At 36.8% G+C, this 27527-nt stretch overlaps 1 protein-coding gene across 11 annotated transcripts in view; it reads left to right on the plus strand.

Moving 5' to 3' along the window:
• Positions 1–27527, plus strand: part of Herc1 (HECT and RLD domain containing E3 ubiquitin protein ligase family member 1) — a 200628-nt gene that overhangs the window by 152085 nt on the left and 21016 nt on the right. For 8 of the 11 annotated variants that reach the window (XM_058573360.1, XM_058573366.1, XM_058573367.1 and 5 more), the window contains exons 46-64: positions 420–472; positions 1364–1564; positions 2460–2634; positions 5482–5752; positions 5887–6100; positions 7175–7431; positions 15027–15154; positions 15750–15877; positions 16895–17095; positions 18538–18668; positions 19520–19719; positions 19940–20045; positions 20749–20895; positions 21254–21355; positions 22589–22762; positions 24317–24610; positions 25746–25811; positions 25981–26106; positions 26946–27084. In XM_058573360.1, coding sequence (XP_058429343.1) covers positions 420–472; positions 1364–1564; positions 2460–2634; positions 5482–5752; positions 5887–6100; positions 7175–7431; positions 15027–15154; positions 15750–15877; positions 16895–17095; positions 18538–18668; positions 19520–19719; positions 19940–20045; positions 20749–20895; positions 21254–21355; positions 22589–22762; positions 24317–24610; positions 25746–25811; positions 25981–26106; positions 26946–27084 — 3113 coding nt within the window. The remainder of the gene's footprint in view (positions 1–419; positions 473–1363; positions 1565–2459; positions 2635–5481; positions 5753–5886; positions 6101–7174; positions 7432–15026; positions 15155–15749; positions 15878–16894; positions 17096–18537; positions 18669–19519; positions 19720–19939; positions 20046–20748; positions 20896–21253; positions 21356–22588; positions 22763–24316; positions 24611–25745; positions 25812–25980; positions 26107–26945; positions 27085–27527) is intronic. The other 3 variants (XM_058573368.1, XM_046426504.2, XM_058573363.1) reach the window with 2 other exon arrangements.

Here is a 27527-nt window from a genome sequence, read left to right on the forward strand (position 1 = left end):
ATACCATATTTCTGGCATCTTAATTAATATCTTTTTTTATTTTGGTGAAAAAATAGACTGCTCTGTTTAAATGAGTTGCCATGAAAATATTTTCTCTTTATATCCTTAATCTCTAGTAAGTAGAATTTTGGTCTTTATTGTCAACTATTAAATCGTAAAGGCTTCCTGGAAGTTTGACTGAAAGAGTTGGTTGTAGATGATCAGAAATCTCCCCAGTTGTTTGGTAAAACAGTTACTGATTTATTAGCATGTGTATACATACTTACTTATAGTTTTTATTATATTACCCCATAATACAAAACTCTTTTATATTTTGCTGCTTTATTAATGACCTATTAAAACATTCTAATGGCTTAATTTGCACAAATTTGGATACTAACTTTTATATAAAAACACAATGTTCTTCATGTTTGGTGCAGGTACAAGGGACAAGCTCCAGATCTAATTGGCAAGCAGGACAGTGTGTATGAAGGTAGTTGTTTGTTTTGAGAGCCTCTTTATTTTACATGTATTTTTATATATACTCTCTGCTTAACATTTGTTACTAAAATATACCATGATATGTGTTTGTATTTATGTACATATTAGCTTGAATATTCTGTAGTAATAACCATAGTTTGAAAGTCAAAGGAAAAAGTACCTGAGCCCAAATATTAGCTTTACCACAGAATGTTAACTTCTGTTTTTCATATTTTTTCCAAAAAGTAGAAAAGAGATGTAGTATATTTTAAATTTACATCCTAATTATGAAAAGTGAAAAATAAAAAATTGAGAAGACCATCAATTTTTCTGGAGCACTCATTTACTTGAAATAACTTCTCCTTAATGATTATGGACAGTGTTATGAACGTTTTGTTGGTCCCACAACACTTTTTTTATTGGTCGAAACCTCCATGACCAGTTGTGACATTTCCAATTGTTTATTTTATTTTCAACTATACTGGCTCTTTTTCCTGTCTCTTGTCTCACTCTGCTTCAAGAATGCAGTTTGGTCAGGTCACCAGGAGATGATGCCATAGTTTATGTTGTGGGTAGTAGAATTTGAATCTAGCTTTCTTATATTTATTTATTTTGTGTGCATGTGGTTCTGGGAATTGAACCCACAGGCACTTTACCCCACTGAGCTACACCCCCAGCCCTTTTTATTTTTTATTTTGAGACAGTTTCTTGCTAAGTTGCTAAGGTTGGTCTTGAACTTGTGATCCTCCTGCCTCAGCCTCCCAAGTCATTGGGAATAGAGGCATGTGTTATCATGCCTAGCTAATCCAATTGTATTTTAGATATGTCTTATAATAATGATTGCCAGCAGAACTAAATCATGGTTTATATTCACTTATCATATATTTATTTATTTAAATTCCAGAAGACTGGGACATGTTAGATGTTGATGAAGATGAAAAGCTGACAGGTGAAGAGGAATTTGAATTGCTTGCTGGACCACTTGGTTTAAATGACCGGCGCATTGTACCAGAACCAGTTCAGTTCCCTGACAGTGACCCACTAGGAGCCTCAGTGGCAATGGTCACAGCTACAAACAGTATGGAAGAGACTCTTATGCAAATAGGTAAACTGAAACACTAATTTGCATTGATTTTTATTGTCTATTTTAATTTGTTTCTTAGATAAATAGAAAGTGGTTTAATGTTTTCTTACATGATTAAGTCTCTCTAGCCAGTTGTTTTAACATTTTAGAGGTATGATATAATATAATAAATATAAGTTTTGATTTTTTTTGTTTATGAACTCTTGAAGTGATAAAAGGAGGATTTGTAAAACATGACTAAGGATTTTTTAAACTTTGTTATAAGAGAATTCTTTAACTGACTAAAATTATTGGGCAGCTTTTTTGTTTTTATATTGGTGAAAATATGGAATTTTTGTTGTAGGGAATAAAAAATAAGGACTTGAGACAGTACTGGTGACAGTCCTTTATGTGTACTCAAAGCATATTTTTAAAACTGTCTAAACATCTATTAATATCAGTGGAAGTGGTTATGGTGCTGGCGTTGCCTGTAATCCCAGTTACTTGAATGACTGAGGCAGGAGGACTGCAAGTTTGAAGTAAGCGTGAGAAACTTAGTAAGAGCCTGTCTCAAAATTTAGAATATATAAAGGTCTGAAGATGTAGCTTAGTGGTGGAGTGCCCATGGGTTCAATCCCCAGTACTAATGGGCAGAGGGGGAGTAGATAGATAGATAGGTCAGTAAAAGTGACATATGAGCAAAAAATGTTTTCAATAGAAACTTTAATAGGTTGTTAACTTAGAAATATCTAAATTAGAACTTAGAAATATCCAAGTTTCTCTTTTCTGTATAATGAAGTTTGAAATGAGCAAAATACATTCGTTTGCTGTATTTCTTTGCAGGCTAGCATCTATATAAAATAGGAAAAATTTTCAGTATTCCAGATACTTTTTTTTTTTTACCTGTTGAGAACTAAACACAATCCTGTTTTTTCAGGTTGCCATGGCGCTGTAGAAAAGAGTTCCTCTGGGAGAATAACATTAGGAGAGCAGGCAGCAGCTCTTGCAAATCCTCATGACCGGGTCGTGGCTTTAAGGAGAGTGACAGCTGCTGCTCAAGTTCTTCTGGCTAGAACCATGGTCATGAGAGCACTGTCTCTTCTCTCAGTCAGGTGAGTTTTATTTTGTGTAAATGATGCTAAGTTGGCTTCTGGTATTTATTAGATAGGAATCTGATGTTATTTGGGAGGGTAAGATAGAAAAAAAAAATTTGGTGAGGGGTGTCTTCCTATGTTGCTTAGGCTATCCTTGAACTCGTGGATCCTCCTGCCTCAATCTCCTGAGTAGCTAGGGTTATAGGCATGAACCATGGTGCCTGGTTACTTAACTTTCTTTTCTGCTTCATTATTATTATTATTGGCAGAGGGTGGGAAGGATGGTGCATGCCTGTAATCCCAGTAGCTCTGTAGACAGGAGAATATGGGTTCAAAGCCAGCCTCAGCAATGGCGAAGTGCTAAACAACTTAGAGACCTGTCTGTAAGTAATACAAAATAGGGCTGGGGATATGGCTCAGTGGTCGAGTGCCCCTGAGTTCAATTCCCAGTAAACTCCCCTACCCTCCCCCCCAAAAAAAACCCCAAGAAACAAGCCTATTGGTCCATTTCAAATAACAAAATTAAACGTAGGCCATCTACTCAGTATAATGACATTATTTTCTATGTGAAAAAAGGTAAGTAAAAATTAGCTGGGTAAAAGTTAAAGGTTGAATGTTTCTGCAGAATCAGCCCAACTATAGCAAAATCTTGCGAATTTTGATATAGGGACTCTTGCTTAGTTCATATTTTGAAATATAATACAAAAAAGAAAAAGAACACCTGAAAAACACCCATTTAAGTAAAACTTAAGTGGAAGTATTTGGTGGCAAATCAATGAAGAAAAAATAAAACTTAGGATTGTGTGGTGTTAGCTCAAGAATAGACAAATAGGATAATGGAGAAGAACAGATTTCAGAAACAGACTCACACATGTATATAAACACTTGATTTGTTGGATTTTTGTCAGTGGTTAAAACTGCAGAGCAATGTTTAAAGAATAGTCCTTTCAGCAACTAGGGCAGGGTCAGGTGGGTTTATTCACATAAGGGTAAGAAAAATGAGTCTTGACCCCAAACTTACACTATATAAAATAAACCAAATCATTCCAAAGTTGCTCTTAGATCTAAATGTTTAAGACAATAAAGTTTCTATAAGTAATATAGAAGAATTTATTCTTGATCTTGGGGTTGAATTTCTAAAGTCATAGAAGGTGTCCACCATAAAGAAAAAGATTAGCCAGGTACAGTGGTACACACCTGTAATCCCAGTGGCTCAGGAAGCTGAAGTAGGAGGATCATGAGTTTAAAGCCAGCCTCAACAAAAGTGAGGCACTAAGCAACTCAGTAGAGACCCTGTCTCTAAATCAAATACAAAATAGGGCTGGGGATGTGACTCAGTGGTTGAGTTCCCCTGGTAACCACCACCCTCCACAAAAAGAAAAAGAAAAAGATTGATAAATTAGATTGCATTAAAACAGAAAACTTCTGTTTAGTAAAAATCATTAAGAAAGTTAAAAAAAAAAAGCAAACCACAGAATGGGAGAAGATATTAGCAATGCATATAACCAGCAATATATAGAGAATTCCCATAAATCAAAAGTAAAAAGGAGGGCTGGGGCTGTGGCTCAAGTGGTAGCGCGCTCGCCTGTCATGCGTGCGGCCCGGGTTCGATCCTCAGCACCACATACAAAGATGTTGTGTCCGCCGAGAACTAAAAAAATAAATAAATATTAAAAAAAAAAAAAGTAAAAAGGATTCAAAAGAAAAGTGGGCAAAATACATTTTAAGAAGTGCTTCATACAAAAGGATTTCCAAATGGTAAACATGAAAAGGTATTTAAGCCTCATTAGTCTTTTAAGAGAAATGAAAATTAAAAGCCAGTGACATCCTTCACACTCACCAGAATGACTAAAATTTAAGACTTGAGGAGGGGGTGAACATAAGGCTGTGAAACACCTTTAGAAAATAAATTGATACAACTACTTTGGAAAACTGTTTGCTAATATCAATTAAAGTTGAATGTGAACATACTCTATGACCCAGCACTTCTGGGTAGATGGATACAACAGAAATGCTTCTACATGTGCACCAAAAGACATACATAAGAGTATTTGTGACATAACAGCCTCACAGTAGAAACCACCTGATTATCATCTGCATGGACAAATGGATTATGGTAGATTTTGTTTATATGTCAATAAAAATTAATAAACTGCATAATGTAATCACATGGATGAATCTTACAAAATCTTGAGCAAAAGAAGCCAGACACAGAAGAGCACATACTTTATTATTCTATATATATATATGAGTTCAAAAAGCAGACAAAAGTAATTTATGGCTTTAGAAGTCAGTGTGGCCAGGGTTGGTGGCACACACTTGTAATCCCAGTGACTCTGGAGGCTGAGCCGGAAGATCACAATTTTGAGGCCAGTTTAGGCAATTTAGGGAAACATATATCAAAAATAAGAAGGACCAGAGGTGTGGCTTAGTGGTAGAGCACCCTAGAGCTCCCAGTACCAAAAAAAAAAAAAAAAAAAAGTCAGAAATGTGGTAACTTTTGAGGGTTATAGTGACTTGACAAGATCCCAAAGCGGCTTTTGAGGTGCTGCTATTAATGTTTGTTGAGCTGGAGAGTAGTTACAGGGGATTACTCACACTGTGAAAATTCATGGGACATGAAAATTCCTACATGTTATTCTCTGGTAATTGGTGATACTTAAAATGTACACCAGTATTTATTGAAACAAGAGAAAGTTTAGCTTGCATAGTATTTTTGACATTTACTAAGATGTATATAACTAGCAATAGCATAGCTTTCATTTCATTCTGGTTTTTGATGCTGTGGATGGTATGTGGGGCTCCAGATAGTCCCTTAAGAATCTATTTTCTTTATCCATTTGAAGTGTTTTCCTTTCCTGGCAGTGGTTCGAGTTGTAGTCTGGCTGCTGGTCTTGAGTCTCTGGGGCTAACAGATATACGAACGCTGGTTCGATTAATGTGCTTGGCTGCAGCAGGAAGAGCTGGCCTCTCCACCAGCCCTTCAGCTATAGCAGGCACCTCAGAACGTTCACGAGGCAGTCACAGCAAGACCAACAAGCCCATTTCTTGCCTCGCCTATCTGAGCACAGCAGTGGGATGTCTGGCATCAAACACTCCTAGTGCTGCAAAACTGCTGGTGCAGTTGTGTACACAGGTAAGTTTGCTTCAGTATTTATCCTACTGCATAGCTTATTTCCCTCTGATTCTTGGAGAAACATTTATTTGAAATATTTTTGTTCCAAAATTATATGTAAAAATTAAGCCTGTTTGTTCTAATTGCCTCTTCAGAACTTGATTTCTGCTGCAACAGGTGTAAATCTAACCACAGTCGATGATCCAATTCAGAGAAAGTTTCTACCAAGCTTTCTCCGAGGAATTGCTGAAGAGAATAAGCTTGTAACCTCTCCAAACTTTGTTGTAACACAGGCCCTTGTGGCATTACTAGCAGACAAAGGGGCCAAACTGAGACCTAACTATGATAAGTCAGAAGTTGAAAAGAAAGGTAGGTTTTGTACTACTTAAATAAAGTTTTCTAATCAACTCAATTCATGCTTAAAAAAAAATGTATTTTTGCATTGTTATATGTGATATTATAATAAGTAAAATGTGAGCTTCTTAAGTTTAGAACATAAAAAAGTACATGGATACTTTTTCACTGTGTATGGAAGTATTAAAAATGCGCCAAATTAGTATATAGATTGTAGTTTGACTCACCATATATAATAATCCTGGTAGATTTCTTTAATTAAAATTTAGATAAAGTCAGTGTTATAAAATAATTATAATTTTAAACACCACTATGTAATCAGTGGCTATCTTCTTTCTCTCTCTCTCTTTTTTTTGGGGGGAGGGGAGGGGGGAGGTGCTGGAGATCAAAACCAGAGCTTTGCACATGCTAGGCAAGTGCTGCACCACTTACTATGTCCATAGCCTGCATCCTGCCTTTTTTCTTTTTTTGAGAAAGGGTCTCACTAAATCACCTGGGCTGGTCTCAAACTTGTAATCCTCCTGTCTCAGCCCTCTGAATAGCTGGGATTACGGATGTGTGCCAATGCATCTGGCTTCTACCCTTCTCTTCATCAGGTTATTTGGCCAAAGAGATGGGCTTTTGGATACATCAGCTCAGTCCCTTGACTAGGTTGTTTAAATCCTTTTGCTTTCCCCCATGCGATTGAACCCGGGAGAAATCAAACAGGAGAGAGCATGCTAAGCATGTGCTCTCCTACCAAGCTACAACCCCAGTTCCCAAATTCTCTGAGCAGTGAAAGCCAAACTGTTATTTCTAAGGGCATGCTGCCTCTGCATGAGCATTAAAATTATTCCTACTGTATTTCTAGCCTACTGAGTTCTTAGAGCAAGGATTATTTATTGATGTATAATGAAATGTTTACTTGCAGTCAATTGAGACATTATAGAATTTAATATGAAGTAAATGCTTTATCTCTTATATGTATATCTTTGTGATATGATTGCTTGCAAAAGTGCTAATTCTTAAAAGAAATGGGTTAACCCATTTTTGTTTGTTCATCACCACCAGCTCTCACCTGGGCATCATTTCATTGTTTTGTTTAAGCAGGTTTAATTGCCCAATTGTATGCCCATCCTTCCTATGATCCTTCTGCTGTAGGCCCTCTGGAGCTGGCTAATGCCCTGGCAGCCTGCTGCCTCTCCTCCAGGCTGTCCTCACAGCATAGGCAATGGGCTGCTCAACAACTTGTGCGCACTCTTGCTGCACACGACCGTGACAACCAAACTGCTCCACAAACACTGGCTGATATGGGAGGAGATCTCAGGAAATGTTCCTTTATCAAGTTGGAGGCTCATCAGAACAGAGTATGTATTTTGAGTATAAAGTGTATTAATCACCTATGTAAAATAGCTCAGTTTAGATCTTAGTTTCTCATCTCTCTGTCTCTGTCCTTCTGCGCTCACTCGCTCGCTCTCTCTCTCTCTCTCTCACACACACACACACACACACACCAAGATTTGCTTACTAGTTACCAACTCTACTTTCTTTGTCCATTGGGTTGATATAACAGCATGCAAACAGGAGAAATCAGATGGGGGATGATGGGGAAAAAAAAATGGAAGAATTAGCTTCACAAAAGATAAAGGCTTATTTATGCAAAAGGAAAAGTAATTGACCTATTTTAATCTAACCTACTGGGCTCTGACTAATGATAAGTACATTTGGAAAAAGAAGACTGAACTGTGTTACTTAAGTAATTTTAAAACCACTTCTTAGTCTGTTGTTTATTTTATAGAACATTCATGTGTTAAAATATTTGTATTTTATTGCATTAAATATGTTTAGTCAAGCTTTTAATATATTTTAGATAAGTGAAGTGAGTTTGGAAAAGCTAAGTCTAGCAACAATCAAGTAAGTTCTGATTAAAGGATTTTTTTTTTTTTTTTTTTATGTCTTTTTTTTTTTATGTCTTTTTTTTTTTTTTTTTTAATTTTTTATTGTGGGTTGTTCAAAACATTACAAATTTCTTGACATATCATATTCCACACTTTGATTCTAGTGGGTTATGAACTCCCACCTTCACCCCATACACAGATTGCAGATTCACATCAGTTACACATCCATTGATTTACAAATTGCCATACTAGTGTCTGTTGTGCTCCGCTGCCTTTCCCATCATCCACCCTCCCCCCTCCCCACCTCTCCCCTCCCCTCCCCTCCTCTCTCTCTACCCCCTCCACTGTATAACCCTGAGGGTCTCCTTCCATTACCGTGCAATTTACCTTCTCTCTCCCTTTCCCTCCCACCTCTCATCCCTGTTAAATGTTAATCTTCTTCTCCTGTTCTTCGTCCCTACTCTGTTCTTAGTTACTTTCCTTATATCAAAGAAGACATTTGGCATTTGTTTTTTAGGGATTGGCTAGCTTCACTTAGCATAATCTGCTCTAATGCCATCCATTTCCCTGTAAATTCTATGATTTTGTCATTTTTTAATGCAGAGTAATACTCCATTGTGTATAAATGCCACATTTTTTTTATCCATTCGTCTATTGAAGGGCATCTAGGTTGGTTCCACAGTCTTGCTATTGTGAACTGTGCTGCTATGAACATCGATGTAGCAGTGTCCCTGTAGCATGCTCTTTTTAGGTCTTTAGGGAATAGACCAAGAAGGGGAATAGCTGGGTCAAATGGTGGCTCCATTCCCAGCTTTCCAAGAAATCTCCATACTGCTTTCCAAATTGGCTGCACCAATCTGCAGTCCCACCAGCAATGTACAAGTGTACCCTTTTCCCCACATCCTCGCCAGCACTTGTTGTTGTTTGACTTCCTAATGGCTGCCAATCTTACTGGAGTGAGATGGTATCTTAGGGTGGTTTTGATTTGCATTTCTCTGACAGCTAGAGATGTTGAGCATTTTTTCATGTACTTGTTGATTGACTGTATGTCCTCCTCTGTGAAGTGTCTGTTCAGGTCCTTGGCCCATTTGTTGATTGGGTTGTTTGTTCTCTTATTGTCTAATTTTTTGAGTTCTTTGTATACTCTGGATATTAGGGCTCTATCTGAAGTGTGAGGAGTAAAGATTTGTTCCCAGGATGTAGGCTCCCTATTTACCTCTCTTATTGTTTCTTTTGCTGAGAAAAAACTTCTTAGTTTGAGTAAGTCCCATTTGTTGATTCTAGTTATTAACTTTTGTGCTATGGGTGTCCTATTGAGGAATTTGGAGCCCGACCCCACCGACTGTAGATCGTAGCCAACTTTTTCTTCTATCAGACGGCGCGTCTCTGATTTGATATCAAGTTCCTTGATCCATTTTGAATTCACTTTTGTGCATGGCGAGAGAAAGGGATTCAGTTTCATTTTGTTGCATATGGATTTCCAGTTTTCCCAGCACCATTTGTTGAAGATGCTATCCTTCCTCCATTGCATGCTTTTAGCCCCTTTATCAAATATAAGATAGTTGTAGTTTTGTGGATTGGTTTCTGTGTCCTCTATTCTGTACCATTGGTCCACACGCCTGTTTTGGTACCAGTACCATGCTGTTTTTGTTACTATTGCTCTGTAGTATAGTTTGAAGTCTGGTATCGCTATACCGCCTGATTCACACTTCTTGCTTAGCATTGTTTTTGCTATTCTGGGTCTTTTATTTTTCCATATGAATTTCATGATTGCTTTCTCTATTTCTACAAGAAATGCCGTTGGGATTTTGATTGGCATTGCATTAAACCTATAGAGAACTTTTGGTAATATCGCCATTTTGATGATGTTAGTTCTGCCTATCCATGAACAGGGTATATTTTTCCATCTTCTAAGATCTTCTTCTATTTCTCTCTTTAGGGTTCTGTAGTTTTCATTGTATAAGTCTTTCACCTCTTTTGTTAGGTTGATTCCCAAGTATCTTATTTTTTTTGAAGATATTTTGAATGGAGTGGTTGTCCTCATTTCCATTTCAGAGGATTTGTCGCTGATATACAGGAATGCCTTTGATTTATGCGTGTTGATTTTAAATCCTGCCACTTTGCTGAATTCATTTATTAGCTCTAATAGTTTCTTTGTAGACCCTTTTGGGTCTGCTAGATATAGAATCATATCATCTGCAAATAGTGATAATTTAATTTCTTCTTTTCCTATTTTTATGCCTTTAATTTCTTTCGTCTGTCTAATTGCTCTGGCCAGTGTTTCGAGAACTATGTTGAAGAGAAGTGGAGAGAGAGGGCATCCCTGTCTTGTTCCAGATTTTAGAGGGAATGCCTTCAGTTTTTCTCCATTCAGAATAATGCTAGCCTGAGGCTTAGCATAGATTGCTTTTACAATATTGAGGTATGTTCCTGTTATCCCTAGTTTTTCTAGAGTTTTGAACATAAAGGGATGCTGTACTTTGTCAAATGCTTTTTCCGCATCTATCGAGATGATCATATGGTTCTTATTTTTAAGTCTATTGATGTGGTGAATAACATTTATTGATTTCCGTATATTGAACCAGCCTTGCATCCCAGGGATGAATCCTACTTGATCATGGTGTACAATTTTTTTTATATGTTTTTGTATCCGATTCGCCAGAATTTTATTGAGGATTTTTGCATCTAGGTTCATTAGAGATATTGGTCTGTAGTTTTCTTTCTTTGAAGTGTCTTTGTCTGGTTTAGGTATCAGGGTGATGTTGGCCTCATAGAATGAATTTGGAAGTTCTCCCTCCTTTTCTATTTCCTGAAGTAGCTTGAAAAGTATTGGTATTAGTTCTTCTTTAAAGGTTTTGTAAAATTCTGCTGTATACCCATCGGGACCTGGGCTTTTCTTAGTTGGTAGTCTTTTTATGGTTTCTTCTATCTCCTCAATTGATATTGGTCTGTTTAGGTTTTCTATATCCTCCTGACTCAATCTGGGCAGATCATATGACTTAAGAAATTTATCTATGCCTTCACTATCTTCTAATTTATTGGAGTATAAGGATTCAAAATAGTTTTTGATTATCTTCTGTATTTCTGAAGTGTCTGTTGTGATATTGCCTTTTTCATCCCGTATGCTAGTAATTTGAGTTCTCTCTCTTCTTCTCTTCACTAGCATCGCTAAGGGTCTGTCGATTTTGTTTATTTTTTCAAAGAACCAACTTTTAGTTTTGTCAATTTTTTCAATTGTTTCTTTTGTTTCGATTTCATTAATTTCAGCTCTGATTTTAATTATTTCTTGCCTTCTACTTCTTTTGCTGTTGTTTTGCTCTTCTTTTTCAAGGATTTTGAGATGAAGTATGAGATCATTTATTTGTTGGTTTTTTCTTTTTTTAAGGAATGAACTCCAAGCAATGAATTTTCCTCTTAGAACTGCTTTCAATGTGTCCCATAGATTCCGATATGTTGTGTCTGTGTTTTCATTTATCTCTAAGAATTTTTTAATTTCCTCCTTGATGTCTTCTATAACCCATTGATCATTCAGTAACCTATTGTTCATTCTCCAATTGATGTATGCTTTTTCCTTCCTTCTTTTATCGTTGATTTTCAGTTTCATTCCATTATGATCAGATAAGATGCATGGTAATATCTCTACTCCTTTATATTGTCTAAGAGTTGCCCTGTGACATAATATATGATCTATTTTTGAGAAGGATCCATGTGCTGCTGAGAAAAAAGTGTAACTGCTTGATGTTGGGTGGTATACTCTATATATGTCAATTAGGTCTAGGTTATTAATAGTGTTATTGAGTTCTATAGTTTCCTTATTCAACTTTTGTTTGGAAGATCTGTCCAGTGGCGAGAGAGGTGTGTTGAAGTCTCCCATGATTATGGTGTGGTGGTCTATTAGACTCTTGAACTTGAGAAGAGTTTGTTTGACGAACATAGCTGCACCATTGTTTGGGGCATAAATATTTATGATTGTTATGTCTTGTTGGTGTATGGTTCCCTTAAGCAGTATGTAGTGTCCCTCTTTATCTCTTTTGATTAACTTTGGCTTGAAATCTATTTTATTTGATATGAGTATGGACACGCCTGCTTGTTTCCGAAGTCCATATGAGTGATATGATTTTTCCCAACCCTTCACCTTCAGCCTATGTATGTCTTTTCCTATCAAATGCGTCTCCTGTAGGCAGCATATTGTTGGGTCTTGTTTTGTGATCCATTCTACTAGCCTGTGTCTCTTAATTGGTGAGTTTAAGCCATTAACATTTAGGGTTATTATTGAGATATGGGTTGTTGTTGCAGCCATATTTGTTTATTTCTGTTACTAAACATTGTTTGTTTTCCTCTTTGATTGTTTCCCCCCCCCCTTTACTGTCCTACCTCCCACTGTTGGTTTTCATTGTTATTTTCCATTTCCTCTTCCTGTAATACTTTGGCTAGGATGTTTTGAAGAGATGGTTTTCTAGCTGCGAATTCTTTAAACTTTTGTTTATCGTGGAAGGTTTTAATTTCATTCTCCATCCTGAAGCTTAATTTCGCTGGATACACAATTCTTGGTTGGAACCCATTATCTTTCAGTGTTTGAAATATGTTATTCCAGGATCTTCTAGCTTTCAGAGTCTGTGTTGAAAGATCAGCTGTTATCCTGATTGGCTTGCCCCTAAATGTAATCTGCTTCCTTTCTCTTGTAGCTGTTAAAATTCTCTCCTTATTCTGTATGTTGGGCATCTTCATTATAATGTGTCTAGGTGTGGATCTCTTATGATTTTGCACATTCGGCGTCCTGTAGGCTTCTAGGATTTGGGATTCTGTCTCATTCTTCAAGTCTGGGAAGTTTTCTTGTATTATTTCATTGAATAGACAGCTCATTCCTTTGGTTTGGAGCTCTGTACCTTCCTGTATCCCAATGACTCTTAAGTTTGGTCTCTTAATGTTATCCCATATTTCTTGGATGTTCTGCTCATGGTTTCTTAACAGTCTTGCTGAGCTGTCTATGTTCTTTTCCAGTTGAAATACTTTGTCTTCATTGTCTGATGTTCTATCTTCTAAGTGTTCTACTCTGTTGGTAGTATTCTCCATTGAGTTTTTAAGTTGGTTTATTGCTTCCTGCATTTCTAGGATTTCTGATTGCTTGTTTTTTATAACCTCTATCTCCCTGTATAGTTGATCCTTTGCTTCCTGGATTTGTTTGCGTAATTCGTTGTCGAAGTGATCTTTCATTGTCTGATTTTGCTGTTTAATGTCTTCCTTGATACTCCAGATCATCTGAAGCATGTATATCCTGAATTCTTTATCTGACATTCCATCTGCTGCAGCTGTTACCTCTTCTAAAGTTGCGTTGACCTGCATTGCTTGTGGTCCTTTCTTTCCTTGTCTTTTCATACTGCTTGCGTATCTTTCCTGCAGGTGCGGGCGGCGGCTCTGCTCTCTCCTTATTCCAATTGGGGTGTCGTGGCTACCACGCCGGCAGGTCACTGGGCCTGTTCTGGGAGCTGGTGGCGGCTCTGTTCTGCCCCTACTCCAATTGGGGTGACGTGTCTGTCGTACCAGCAGGCCACTGGGCCTGTCCCGCTGGTCGGTCGCAGATCTGCCCACCTTTCGGGCACGGGTGGAGGCTCTGCTTTGCCCCTACTCCAATTGGGGTGTCGTGACTACCCCGCCTGCAGGATGCTGGGTCTGTTCCTGGCAAGGGAGGCGACTCTGCTCTGTCACTACTCCAATTAGGGTGGGGTTTGTACCCCGCCGGCAGGCTCCTGGGCCTGATCCGCCGGTCTGTTGTAGGTCTGCCTACCTTGAAGGCGCGGGCGGCGGATCTGCCCTGCCCCTCCTACCACGCCTGCGGACCCCTGGGCCTGATCTGCAGGTTGATCACTGGTCTGCTCACCCTGCGGGCACGGGTGGCGGTTCCGCTCCACCCCCACTCCAATTGGGGTCACGTGACCACCACACCGGCAGGGCCTGATCCGGGCGTGGGATAAGGATCTGCTCTGCCCCTACTCGAGTTGGGGTGACGTGTGTACCACACTGGCAGGCCACTGGGCCTGACCCGCCAGGCTGTCACAGGTCTGTTTACCTTGCAAGCGCGAAGGGCGGCTCTGCCCTGCCCCTCCTACCACGCCCATGTACTACTGGGTCGTGGGTCTGCCCACCTGGCGGGTGTGGGTGGCGGCTCCGCTCCGCCCCCTCTCCAATTGGGGTCACGCGGTCACCACGCTGGCGAGCCGCTGGGCCTGCTCCGGGGGCTGGCGGCGGCCCGGCTCCTTCCCTCTGGCTCGAGGACAAATTGAGGAGACTCGGGTGACTGAGCCTCACCCCCCTTACCAGGAGACCAACTGCTTATGTCACCGCTGGTATTGATGAAGATCTCTCCTCCACCGTTTTCTGCTGACATCAGATCTCTGCCATGTTGGTATCCTATGCGAATGGCAGCATTTCGTTCCCCTTGCCAGGCAACCCAAGCAATGGGTGAGTCCTGACCTGCCCTCAGCAGGACCCGGACCGAGACACAGTTTCCGCGGGCTCCTAGCCCCGGTCCAGGGAAGTTCCGGGAGCCGGAACTCGGCCGCTCCGTGCTCGGTGTAAGCTCCTATAAGTGTAAGCTCCAAGAAGCAGCCCCCGCGGGCTCAGTTCCGGGAGCCGGAATTCGGCCGCTTAGTGCTTGGTGTATGCTCTGATAGTAGCAGGGTCTAAGAAGCAGCCTCCGCGGGCTCCGCAGCCCTGAGCCAGGGCGGTTCCGGGACGGTTCCGGGAGCCGGAACTCGGCCGCTCTGTGCTCGGTGTAAGCTCCTATAAGTGTAAGCTCCAAGAAGCAGTCCCCGCGGGCTCAGTTCCGGGAGCTGGAATTCGGCTTCTTGGTGCTTCGTGTTTGCTCTGATATTAGCAGGGTCCAAGAACTGATTAAAGGATTTTATCATTTGAAAAATTCTATGAAAATTAAAAAGACACTACCATGGAACTGTGAAAGTGTTTATGCTATAATTCAATATGCATGGTCTCATTTTTTTAAAATGGCTTACAAATATATACTTACTTGAAGTATAGTTTTAAAGTACTGTTCCCAATTTTTCCAGGTAATGACATGTGTTTGGTGTAATAAAAAAGGTCTCTTAGCTACAAGTGGCAATGATGGCACCATTCGAGTGTGGAATGTTACCAAGAAACAATATTCACTGCAACAGACCTGTGTATTCAACAGATTGTGAGTGTTTGCATCACTTGTATAACATTTAAGAGAATCCCAAACATGTCTCATCTTGGTTGTTAATGTAATCAAGTTGTCACTAAATTTTTTAAAACGTTTCTAATAGTATTATTAAATCTCCAATGTTTATTTTTACTTTACAGGGTAGTAATTCAGAAAATATAATTAAAAATTAACTATATTTGACTTACTCAGAGTCTACTGGCAAATAAATTTTCAATTATATAAAACAGGTTAATTTTTTAATAGTTTTCAAGGATTGATTGGGAATTAGCATAATTATGTTACTTATATCAAAATAAAGCAGTTTTTATTATATTATAGCCAGTTGTAGGTATTTCTTTTCTGAGGACTTTCCTAGAGATTAGGTAAATAGAAATCAATGTATTTTGCATGATAGTCATGTGTACAATGTTTATAAAATCTGCATATCTTTGCTAACAAATTATGTACTAATTAAATGAGAAATAGTATAAACATCATTTGGCTATTATGCACTCTAGTCTTAATGAAATCTTTATTTTAAAGTTTGAGGTTTAGTTTTCTTTTGAATAATAAGGATTAGAGTTTCATACAATCGGTTGTATTCTAGGGAAGGGGATGCCGAGGATAGCCTTGGGTCACCCAGTGATCCAAGCTTCTCTCCTGTTTCTTGGAGCATCAGTGGCAAATATCTAGCTGGGGCTTTGGAAAAGATGGTGAATATTTGGCAAGTTAATGGTAAGAATCATACAAATAGTAGTCAACTACTTTTTATGCCTTTTAACCTTCTGAGTCCAAACAGTGGCTTCTCTATACCTTGAAAATCATAAGCTGTTTAACAACTATCAAATCTATGTAAAATGTGATTTAAATTAGAGCAAAAAAACTCATTTCTGATTTTTTTCTTGGAATTTCAACTAACCTAGTAGTTTTAAACTAAAAATTCTTTTGAGTATATTACTAAGTAATATTTGAGGAAAAATAGTGTCACTGAATTTTAAACTATGTAACCTTTTGGATCGCTTAAATATTTCTATTTATATTTGCTTCACAGATACAAATTCTTGTTGATTTTTATTACACTTCTCTGGAAAATAAAAAATAAAATGCCAGGCACAGTGTGCATATCTATAATCCCAGTAATTCCAGAGACTGAGGCAAGAGGATTGCAAGTTCAAGGCTAGCCTCAACAACTTAGCAAGGCCCTAACTTAATAAGACCCTGTCTCAAAATAAAATTAAAAAGGACTGGGGATGTAGTTCAATAGTAAATACATATGGGGCTCAGTCTGTCATATCAAAAAAAAAAAAAAAAAAAGAAAATGGAAAGGAAGAAAAGAAAAAAAATATAATCATGGGCTTATTAGTATTTTTGTTCATTTTTACATATTTGAGGAATGGCTATTGTACTTCAGTTATTTGAGGAATAGCTAGCTTTTACCCTAAATAAATAATTCATATTAATTTGGTCGATAATTATTAGGAAAGGTCTTAGGTATTTGGTATTTGCCACTAAATATTTCCCTTTTTCCCCTCCTATAACTGTGTAATTTTGTCTTATTAATAGTTACAGAAAACCTATTAATTTAATAATAACATAAATGAAGGATCCTGTCTTCACAGACTTATTAGTAAGCTATTATGAAATTAGGAGCTGCATTGAATATATTAATAATTTAAGTAATTTTTTTGTTGTTCTTGTTATTTTTCTTAAATAATTAAATAACAAATAGTTAATAATTTCCCCCCTCTATAGGAGGAAAAGGATTAGTAGATATTCAACCTCATTGGGTATCTGCCCTGGCTTGGCCAGAAGAGAGTCCAGCTACAGCCTGGTCAGGAGAGTCTCCAGAATTACTGTTGGTGGGACGGATGGATGGATCTCTAGGACTGATTGAAGTTGTTGATGTGTCTACCATGCACCGTCGAGAACTGGAGCATTGCTATCGAAAGGATGGTAAATGCACTTGTGTCTAGTTGAAAAAGTTTGCCCCAAACCACATAGACTTGGTATTTTGGCTCTTGCTTTCAAAAATGATAAGTGAATATTACTTTTGGGTTTTATTTCCTAAATTATCTACTTGGTGTTTCACTTGAATTAGTTACTAAATTGAAATATATTTCTCTTCAAACTTCTCTGCCAAAATGAGATTTAATATTATTATAAATGCATATTAGTCATTCATCCTGTAAGATTCCAAAGTCTCCCTTGAAAGTAGAATTATCCAAGAGAAAAAAAGATAATAATCATTGGTAGAGATGAAATTGTTAACAATGAGTGAAATTGAGGAAATGGGAAAAGGTGGAAAATTCCTGGTTTGACAAGAGAAATTCAGAAGTCTGTTTCCATTTATTTTCTTACCATGTACTGTGAGTAGGTAGGCACCTTAGTAGTTTTAGTTAGTAACTTTGGGGGAGTTGTGTAATTTCAAAGCTACAAGTGCTTGCTTACATGGTACTTCACTAACAGAGTAGAAGTTTTTTAGTAGCTCAGTGGTAGAGCACTGCCCATCATATGTGAAGCCCTGAGTTCAATCCTCAGTACTACAAAAGCAAACAATACAGAGTAGAAGAGGTTTTTTTAAAAATTTAATCTTTAAAAAATAGCTCATGGGGCTAAGGCTGTAGCTCAGTGGTAGAGTACTTGCCTCGTAGGTGTGAGGCCCAGGGTTCGATCCTCAGCCCCACATAAAAATAAATAAATAAATAAAGGTATTGTGTCCATCTACAACTAAAAAAATATTTTTAAAAAGTACTTCAGTGGGCTAGTGATATAGCTCAGTTGGTAGAGTGCTTGCCTTGCATACACAAGGCCCTGTGTTCAATTCCCAGCACCACAAGGGGAGAAAAAGTTTATAACATTCACAGGGTTCAAATATTTAGAAATTTTTAAAGGGTATGGAGTGAAAAGTCTTTCTCCAATCCAGTCTGTTCCTACCCCCCAATTCTTATACTGTTTTTTCCCCTTCTTTTTTAGCCTTTCAGTGTTATATAAGCTTTAAAAAGCAGATTGTTTTGATAGAATATGGAAACACACAGAGTAGGGAATATTAAATAAGCAGAAGAAGGGACAGGTCATTTTCTATAACTTGAGTTATTTCACTTCTCAGTCATTAGTTCAGCAACTTAAAATAAACCAAGGTATTCAATTGTTGTCACTCTTTTGTAACAACAATCTGAAAAAGAATAAAAGATTAAAAATGAGGTACTTTGTCACTTAAAAATGAGTTTTCGAGTGGGTTACATGTAAGCCTTATAGTAGGCTTACTTTTTGTCTAATGCAGTAAAGAGCTATTTGGAAATTTACAGTGGTTGCAGTAGGATATACTTGTTTCAGAGTATCAGAAAATAACAAATAAGTCTCTCTCTTGTTTCTTTATCTTGTTATTATCATATTAGTATCTGTTACTTGCATTGCTTGGTTCAGTGAAGATAGACCATTTGCAGTGGGATATTTTGATGGAAAATTGCTACTGGGCACAAAGGAACCACTTGAGAAAGGAGGCATTGTTCTAATTGATGCACATAAGGTAAATGGGTCTTCACCAGAGAGTTTATTTTTCTTGCTTTCTATTCGGTACCAATTTCTTTAAAATGTTTACATCATGTACTTAAGATTTAATGTTCTATTGTTACACAAACTCTTCAGTCCATGTATGTATATGGAAAAGTCTATGTTAAAAAAGAAAAAAATCAAGCCATGAAAAAAGTAAAACCAAAACAGTGATATGGGAATATGCTGGGAATACTCCCTTTTCAGTGTCTCTTATTGATGCCAGAAATTTCACTCATGAAGATGATTCCTTTATTGTAAACAGTTTGATAATTCAGATGTTTACAGGACACCTAGGCAGGTGACATAAATGCCTGAAATCTGGAGTTGGGAGTTATGGAAGGAGGGTTAAAAAACATCAGAACATGTGATCACAACCATATAAACACAAAACATGTCACACATTTTCATAAATGTTTGTCCATTTGGTGATGGGTGCTGCTTCTTTTTTAAAGTTTCTTCTTTTTCACTGTAATGAATATCAGTCAGTAAAAATGACTCTTGAAATGCTCATGCAAATGAAAAATAATGTATCTCTCGGGAGTCAGAATTTAATAATTCCTTCTGATTAACATTTATTGATGTTTGACTGTCACAAATATATATATATATATATATATATATATATATCAAAGATTATATTATAGGGTAAGTTTATTTAGTAATTGGAAATGACATGGCAGTGTGTGACAGGCTTAAAATGTTGATTTCAAAGTAATTGAGTTATAGAAATATATCATAAATTATTGAATTTAAACAATTTATTTGTGAAAGAAAAATCATTTTTTTCCCTTTTCTGATTTTTTTCCCTCTCCCTATCGTTTCAAGGATACTCTTGTCAGTATGAAATGGGACCCAACAGGTCATATTCTTATGACATGTGCCAAAGAAGAAAATGTGAAACTCTGGGGACCTATTTCAGGATGCTGGCGCTGTCTACATTCACTCTGTCATCCATCTATTGTGAATGGCATTGCTTGGTGCAACCTTCCAGGGAGAGGATCCAAGTTGCAGTTACTAATGGCTACGTATGTTATAAATTGTGCGCATATGCATGTGTGTCTTAATTTTTTTTTAATGTCGACTATTATTTGCACTAAATGTGGCTTCTCAGTAGTCTTAAACAGTTTTTTGCCAGTTAGTGTTCATATAATTTGTAATACTGTTAAACACCTCAAAGAAATAAAGAGTGCTTTTCCAATGTGAAACTTAGTATGTAATCTTCTATGTGATCAATTTTTTTTTAAGTGGCTGTCAGAATGGCTTGGTATGTGTTTGGTGTATTCCACAAGATATAACACAGACCAGTATGACTAGTTCAGAAGGATGGTGGGACCAGGAATCAAATTGCCAGGTAATGTTCTGGTGTTTTTGAAGACTTTCTCTGAAATCATAGATAGTATAGCTAATCAAAGTAATTCTCCCTCAGTAAGATACTTAGCACAATACCCCAAAGGGCAGAATCCCTTAAAGAATTATCAATAATTGTTATACTCTGTGTGCTTTCTGAATTAGTTTAATTTATTTGAGTCAGATACCATAATTGTTAAGATGAAATATTTAATGCATATTAAATAGTGACTGTTATGATGGTGATGAATAGAATCAATGCTACTGTAATCAGTTGAATCTTAGGTACAGTGAAGTAGGAACACCATGGGTACATACTTTCCAGAGTATCATTCATAAAAATGAAAGTTCCATAAAGCTGAAATTTTAAAAATTAAACCATTGGCTAAAAAAAAATAGAAATCAGCATGTTCTTGTCTCTGGAGGATAACTGGTACTTGAAAACGTAGTCATTTCTGCCAATTTGAAGAGTAGAAAACTAGTTTAGAAATGGATCTGAAAAAGTGAAACTCAGCTTCAGCAAAGGAGAACCAGACTGATGTTTTATTATTTACTCAGTCATGCTAACTAATCATTATGAGAGAAGGTGTTCCCCTCTCCCCAGTCCCTAGTTTTACACTGAAATGTAAAATTTTCAAGAATGAATTATAACTCTTAAACCCATAAATTGCTTTTATTCTAATATATGTTAAAAACAATGATTGCAGGATGGATATAGGAAATCGGCAGGAGCCAAGTGTATTTATCAGCTTCGGGGACACATCACTCCTGTTCGAACTGTTGCCTTTAGTTCTGATGGGTTGGCCCTGGTGTCTGGTGGACTTGGTGGGCTCATGAACATTTGGTCTTTAAGGGTAAGAGCATAAACTTATTTTTATTTTAAAAAATATTTTTACATTGACTTAAATATGTGTGGTAAAAATTATTTGATGTAATAATATCTTGAATACCTAATAAACTCCTTTAAGAATACTCATCCCTTAGAAAAAATAATAACAATCCTCTGCCCTTTAATTTTTCTTACTGTTGATAAATATTCTTAAGGTCCTCAAGGTCCTATAAAATTTGGTTGTCAGTAAGTAATTAGACGTTGTTGAATTTAGCTGAAGTATAGATATCAGAATATGTTTTTATAAATATAAAGTATAAATTTTAAATGTCAGTGATGCCTAAGGTTAAATAATGTGTACTGACAAATTTATCTCATTTTAGGATGGCTCTGTCTTGCAGACAGTTGTGATAGGCTCTGGAGCTATTCAAACCACAGTGTGGATTCCAGAAGTTGGGGTGGCTGCTTGCTCAAATAGATCAAAGGTAATGTTACAGTTATATCAACTTATAGGATATAAGCCTATAAGCAGTTTTAGAAATCATGGCTAAGCACCTTACTTCATGGATGACAAACGTATCCAGAGAGATTGTTATATGTTGGAGATAATGCAGCTATTTCATGGTGGAATAATTAGAACCCAGGCCTTCTAATTTATTGTCTAGTACTCTTTCTACTATTCTCTGGGCTTTGGTGAAAGGGCTTAATTGAGTAATTTCATTTCCATTGAAAGATATAAAATGGATTTTTTCTTTCTGTTGTGATTTTTGGCATAACACTAAGCTATCTCAAAAGAATTTTCTCTGGGGGGAAAAACATCGTGAGACATTTAATTCAAGTATGCAAAATATATCGTGGCTTTTAAACTTAAGGCTCTAACAAAAACACTTGTCACCTTACTGTGAAGTAATTTAATGATGTGATATCTCCTACAGTAATTGTTTCTCATACTCTTAAAGATTAATGCCAATGTGCTGTTTGGTTTACATTTTAGGTGGTTAAATGATATTAAAAGAATCCTTAAACCTGCATGAATAGTCAGTCCTATTAGAAGTAAAATATAAAAATTAACTAGTTCTAAGAATATTTTGTAATACCCTAGGCAGTAGTAGACTGTGTAAATAAACCATAGAGCCAGAGTAGAACAGTTCTGCTGCTTTGCAAATGTGTTCCTTAGTAGACAGAATTGTTTCCTCTAGCATCCCTGTGATTATATTATATTTTAAAAATATACTATGTACCTTTACAAGTTCTATGAAACAGCAAGTAATTGGCATTGTTTCTTAAAGAGAATTAGCTATGCCAAGGTAGTTCACAAATTTTATGATTCTTATTCACTCAATTTTACAGACTGGTGTAGTGGTATACTCCTGTAATCCCAGTGACTCAGAGACTGAGGCAGGAAGATCCCAAGTTCAAGGTTAGCCTCAGCAACCTAATGAGACCCTGTCTCAAAATAAACAATAAGAAGGGCTGGGGATGTATCTCAGTGGTAGAGTGTCTCTGGGTTCCAACCACAGTACCAAAACAAATAAAAAGACCATTTTTACTTAGACAAAATTTAAGATGTTTTGAAATACAGCCTTTTTGGAAATCAATGTCTGAAAAAGCAAAAGTGTTTAATGTCGTTATGGGAAAGAATTTCTGAGATTGAATGTTGATAGTATTATCTTATCTTAAAACAAATTTATTATCTGCCATGATTTATTTTCAACCAGGATGTTTTAGTTGTGAATTGTACAGCAGAATGGGCCACTGCCAATCATGTTTTAGCAACTTGTAGAACGGCACTGAAACAACAGGGTGTTCTGGGATTAAACATGGCTCCTTGCATGAGAGCATTTCTGGAGCGGTTACCCATGATGCTTCAGGAGCAGTATGCCTATGAAAAGGTAATTCATTGCATTTACTCCTAGAGATCTGCAGGTGCTTAGTGTTTTAGAATTTGAATTACAGCTTTGAAATTATTCCTTAAAGACCTTAAGTCTGAGGAAAGTAAGTGTGAATATTTGGACAGAATCAAAGTCAATTGTGAATTGACTTAGAATTCCTAAGCCTATTCTTAACTTTATTTTTACTGAAATAAAATAAAAACAACTCCCAAATTTGTATCATTAATATCATTCTTTGTCAGATGATTTTATATATATATATATATATATATATATATATATATATATGTCATAGGAGGACACAATGTCTTTATTTTACCTTAAAAAAATCTATCTATTTATTTTTTAGTCATAGGTGGACACAATGTCTTTATTTTATCTTATGTGGTGCTGAGGATTAAACCCAGTGCCTCACACATGCTAGGTGTGCTCTCTACCTCTGAGCCACAACCCCAACCCATCAGATGATTTATTCACTACAAAGCTTCTTAAAGTATCTATGCCTATGAGTTTGATCTTCCCTTTTCTGGCCCATATATCTGGTTTTGTATGGCTCTGCAACAAAGTTGGGGGGTAGGAATGGATATGGATGTACATCCTTGCCATGTACCAAGCAAATCTTTGTGGGAAGTTTAATAGAACAGCTAAGCTGAGCTGAGTAACATCATTAAATACTAGAATGAAAAACTGTGGAATTTGGACCTATTGTCCAGGCAGATCCTCAAGTAGCCTACATTTTAGCCCTCAGTAGTCACAGTGTGCTGCCCCTAAACAGGACTCTTTGTGTTTTTTGCCAAACTACATTAATATAATCAGTTGTTACCATACCTAGTTAATTTCACTGAAGTGTTTGCCCAAATTTTCTTTTCTAAACCCTCAGTCTCTTACAGAGTTACTGTGCCCTGACTAGGGAGTACCATAGAAGAGGATGGGATTTTCTTTTGGTGACTATCAGGGTTCTCTTGGTAATGGTAGAAAATAGTAGGTCTCCATGATTTAGTTGTTATCCCCTCACCACACCTTCTTTTTCAATCAGGAAAAAAAAATAATGAAAATTTATTAAATGAATTGTGATCTCCTCAATTGACTCCTGGAACAGAAAATGAATATTAGTGGGAAAACCAATAAAGTTCTTTGGTTTAGTTAGTATTATACTACCAACGTTAGTTTCTTGGTTTTGCTAAATATACCATGGTTATGTTAAGATGTTAACATTAGAGGAAGTTGAGTGAAGAGTTTATAGGAATTCTCTATGTTACTATATCTGTATTTCTGTAAATTTAAAATCTTTTGAAAGTAAAAATCTTAAAATAGTAAACAAAAATGATGGGGCTGGGGTTGTGGCCCAGCGGTAGAGCATTCGCCTAGCTTGTGCGAGGCCCTGGGTTCACTCCTCAGCACCATATAATTATAAATAAAATAAAGGTATTATGTCCAACTGTAACTAAAAAATAAAATATTTTTAAAAATGATTACAGCTTTTAGAACATAGTAAGTTAATGTATACTATTTGGCACAAGCTCTTCAACATGGCATCCTTGCATTTTCTCTTAGCCTCATGTGGTTTGTGGTGACCAGCTTGTTCACAGCCCCTATATGCAATGTCTGGCTTCCCTTGCTGTGGGACTTCATCTGGATCAGCTATTGTGTAGCCCTCCAGTGCCACCACACCACCAGAACTGCCTCCCTGACCCTTCATCCTGGAATCCAAATGAGTGGGCCTGGTTAGAATGCTTCTCAACCACCATTAAAGCTGCTGAAGCCCTGACCAATGGAACACAATTTCCAGAATCTTTTACTGTTCCAGATCTAGAGCCTGTTCCAGAGGATGAACTTGTATTCCTAATGGTAAATGTTATACAAACAGCTATTATTTGGAGCTGAGATTGTATCAGGGGTGTTTGGCATACAGAAGACCCTTAATAAGTTTTTGCTAGCTTGGATAGCTAGAAGCATGTTGTTAGATAAACTGAAAATATGTTTTGTTCAGATGGTCATTTTCAATCTGATATCAGGTCTCTGTGGTGAAAGATGTTGATTATATGAGAGTTCTTGTATACCTACTGGCTCTCAGTGAAATAGTTCCATATTTTTCCATTTTTTTCTTATATGTGTTTGTTTATTGTAGCATTTTTTTCATGATCAACTTGTAAAATTTGTACCACATATGGATTCTAATTTATGTAGTACTTCAGTCATGCTTTTAATCAGTGCCAAATAAGAATATGAAAGAGCATTCAAATTATCATTTCTTTTTGACTATATTTGAAAGTGTCTATCTAGCTGTGGAAACTATGATGTAGGTAAAATACTTGTGTAGACAACCCCTTTATGAAGAATTATGTATACAAACATTTGAACATATAATATAAAACAGACAAATATGAATTGAGGAAAATTATCTAAATATAGATTATTTTAATCAAGAAGTGTCCTTTTGAACTCATTTGGCCCAAATCTGTCGTTTTGTAGATGCAAAAACTGAAATATAAAACGATGAAGAAACCTACCCACAGCTGCACATTCACAAAAGCAGTAAACCGTATACATGCCCTTGCACCTGTGGATGCTCAGTAAACATATGGGTAGCTTTGAAACACCAAGGTTTTAGTGAAAGTGTTTATAATAAAGGCATTAAATAATAACAATAATAAAATCAAGTTTGAAATGATTATAAAGTTCTTCTTGCAGGTTATGGTTACATGTACTTGTAGTCTTAGCTGTTCAGGAGGCTGGGGCAGGAGAATCTCTAGAGCCAGGAATTTGAAGGCTATCCTGTGTACATAGCAAGACCCCACTAAAAAATAAATAAACAAATAAATAAATAAAAAGGCAAAAAAACCAAAAACTCGCTCTTATTTTGTCATACTATTTCCATGATCTTTTTTGGAAAAAATTTGTTAGAAGACTTTATTAATAGGTAAGAACAGAAATTGTGACTAATAAGTAGGATTTTGATACTGATGTCTTCCCTGTCTTACAGGATAACAGTAAGTGGATCAATGGCATGGATGAGCAAATTATGTCATGGGCGACTTCTAGACCTGAGGTCAGTAAAGATGAAGACGACTATATGGTGGTTCTCAGTAATTTTATTATAAATGTGTGTGTTTTGTGTCCTGGTGTCTCCCTTGGAGGCTGGCACATGCTTGATACCCAGTACATGCTTGTTTGAACAAATGGATGAATCTAAGTTTTAGGTGATTGTGGTTTTCTAGGACTGGCACCTGGGAGGTAAATGTGATGTCTACCTGTGGGGTGCTGGTAGACATGGACAGCTGGCAGAAGCAGGAAGAAATGTAATGGTACCTGCCTCAGCTCCCTCATTCTCACAGGCACAACAGGTAACTAATAGGGTAAAAAATGGAGAGAAAACTTGGGAATTGATAATTCCAATTCCTTTGCTGTCAGTAACTTATTGGGGGATAAAGCTTGTCCATTTCATAGTCTATTGTGAAGAATCATTAAAGAAAGTTATGATGGGTAGCCTCCCAATAATTGCTAAGGTGTTTTTCAGACTTAAGACATTTTGTTAAAAATTTCTAAATTTCTCTTGCTTCCAAGTGTAATGAATTAACAGCATGATACAGTAGGCCTACATAGTACATATTTGTGGAAGTTTAAATACTCCTTCTTAGTGATTCTCTGCTTGAGTTCACAAACTCCCTAGGATATTTAGGCATACTTCATTGGTATCATTCCCCACTTCTAATAATCATGGTAACATATTTCCAAACCTTTCTGAGGTTATTGCTTTTTTCTTTTGTTCTTTCCTACCTTAGCTATTCCAGAGTTCACTGCTCTTCTTTATATATGTCCCCTCTAGTTTCTTCTTCTTTCTAGTCCAATCTTCAATGTTTCCTCACCACCCTTCCCACTTCCTTCTTGTATCTGTGTTGTATTAATGGTATTGTTTAACTCTGCACAATTGGCTGAAATCCCTGTACATAACATGGTTCGAAACTATCTTAGATAGGCCTCATATGTCTCTTGGTTAAGTAAGCGGTTTTATAGTAATCAAGAGATATAAGAAAACCATAGTTAATAACCTATCCCCTGTAGTTAAAATGATAGAAGGACTGATGTGAAGGTATCCTTAGGATACATGGAATCATTCAAATGTTTGCACATTAAAGTGAAATAATAAAAGGGTAATATTTTTAATTGTTTGCTTTTATACTAGGTCATATGTGGTCAGAATTGTACATTTGTTATCCAGGCCAATGGTACAGTGTTGGCTTGTGGAGAAGGAAGTTATGGCAGATTAGGACAAGGAAATTCTGATGACCTTCATGTGCTGACAGTTATTTCAGCCTTACAAGGTAAAATTGTCCTTAATTTTGAAATGTTTAGAAATTATGACCTAATCATAAAAATATTTGCTTATCTTGGAACTCTTCTCACACCTTTGTTAGATTAAATAATAAGTTTTTCACTTATATTTGAATTTTTGTTTAGGCGTATATACAGTCTTAATTTACATATTTTAAGCTATATTATTTTGCAGGTTATTTATAATAGCAATGCTAGCATTCAGTGATATATTAAATAACTGTTTTTGAAACCTACTGATGATTGTAACCAAATTCTTTAAAATTATGAAAGTATAATTTGACAGCTGTTAATAGCAGTAGCAATCAGGCTTGTGTTTCATTAAAATTAAAAGTCAATTTATATGGAAATGTGCAAATGGGCATCTCTAGCAGAGTTCTGTGAGACTCGGTGAAAGAAAATCTGTGGGAAAACCACTGAGGGAACTTCTGGC

This window comes from Marmota monax, unplaced genomic scaffold, assembly GCF_021218885.2.
Source record: "Marmota monax isolate L192 unplaced genomic scaffold, Marmota_monax_Labrador192_F-V1.1 WCK01_AAM20220418_F8-fsc00078, whole genome shotgun sequence".
Classification (NCBI taxonomy): domain Eukaryota; kingdom Metazoa; phylum Chordata; class Mammalia; order Rodentia; family Sciuridae; genus Marmota; species Marmota monax.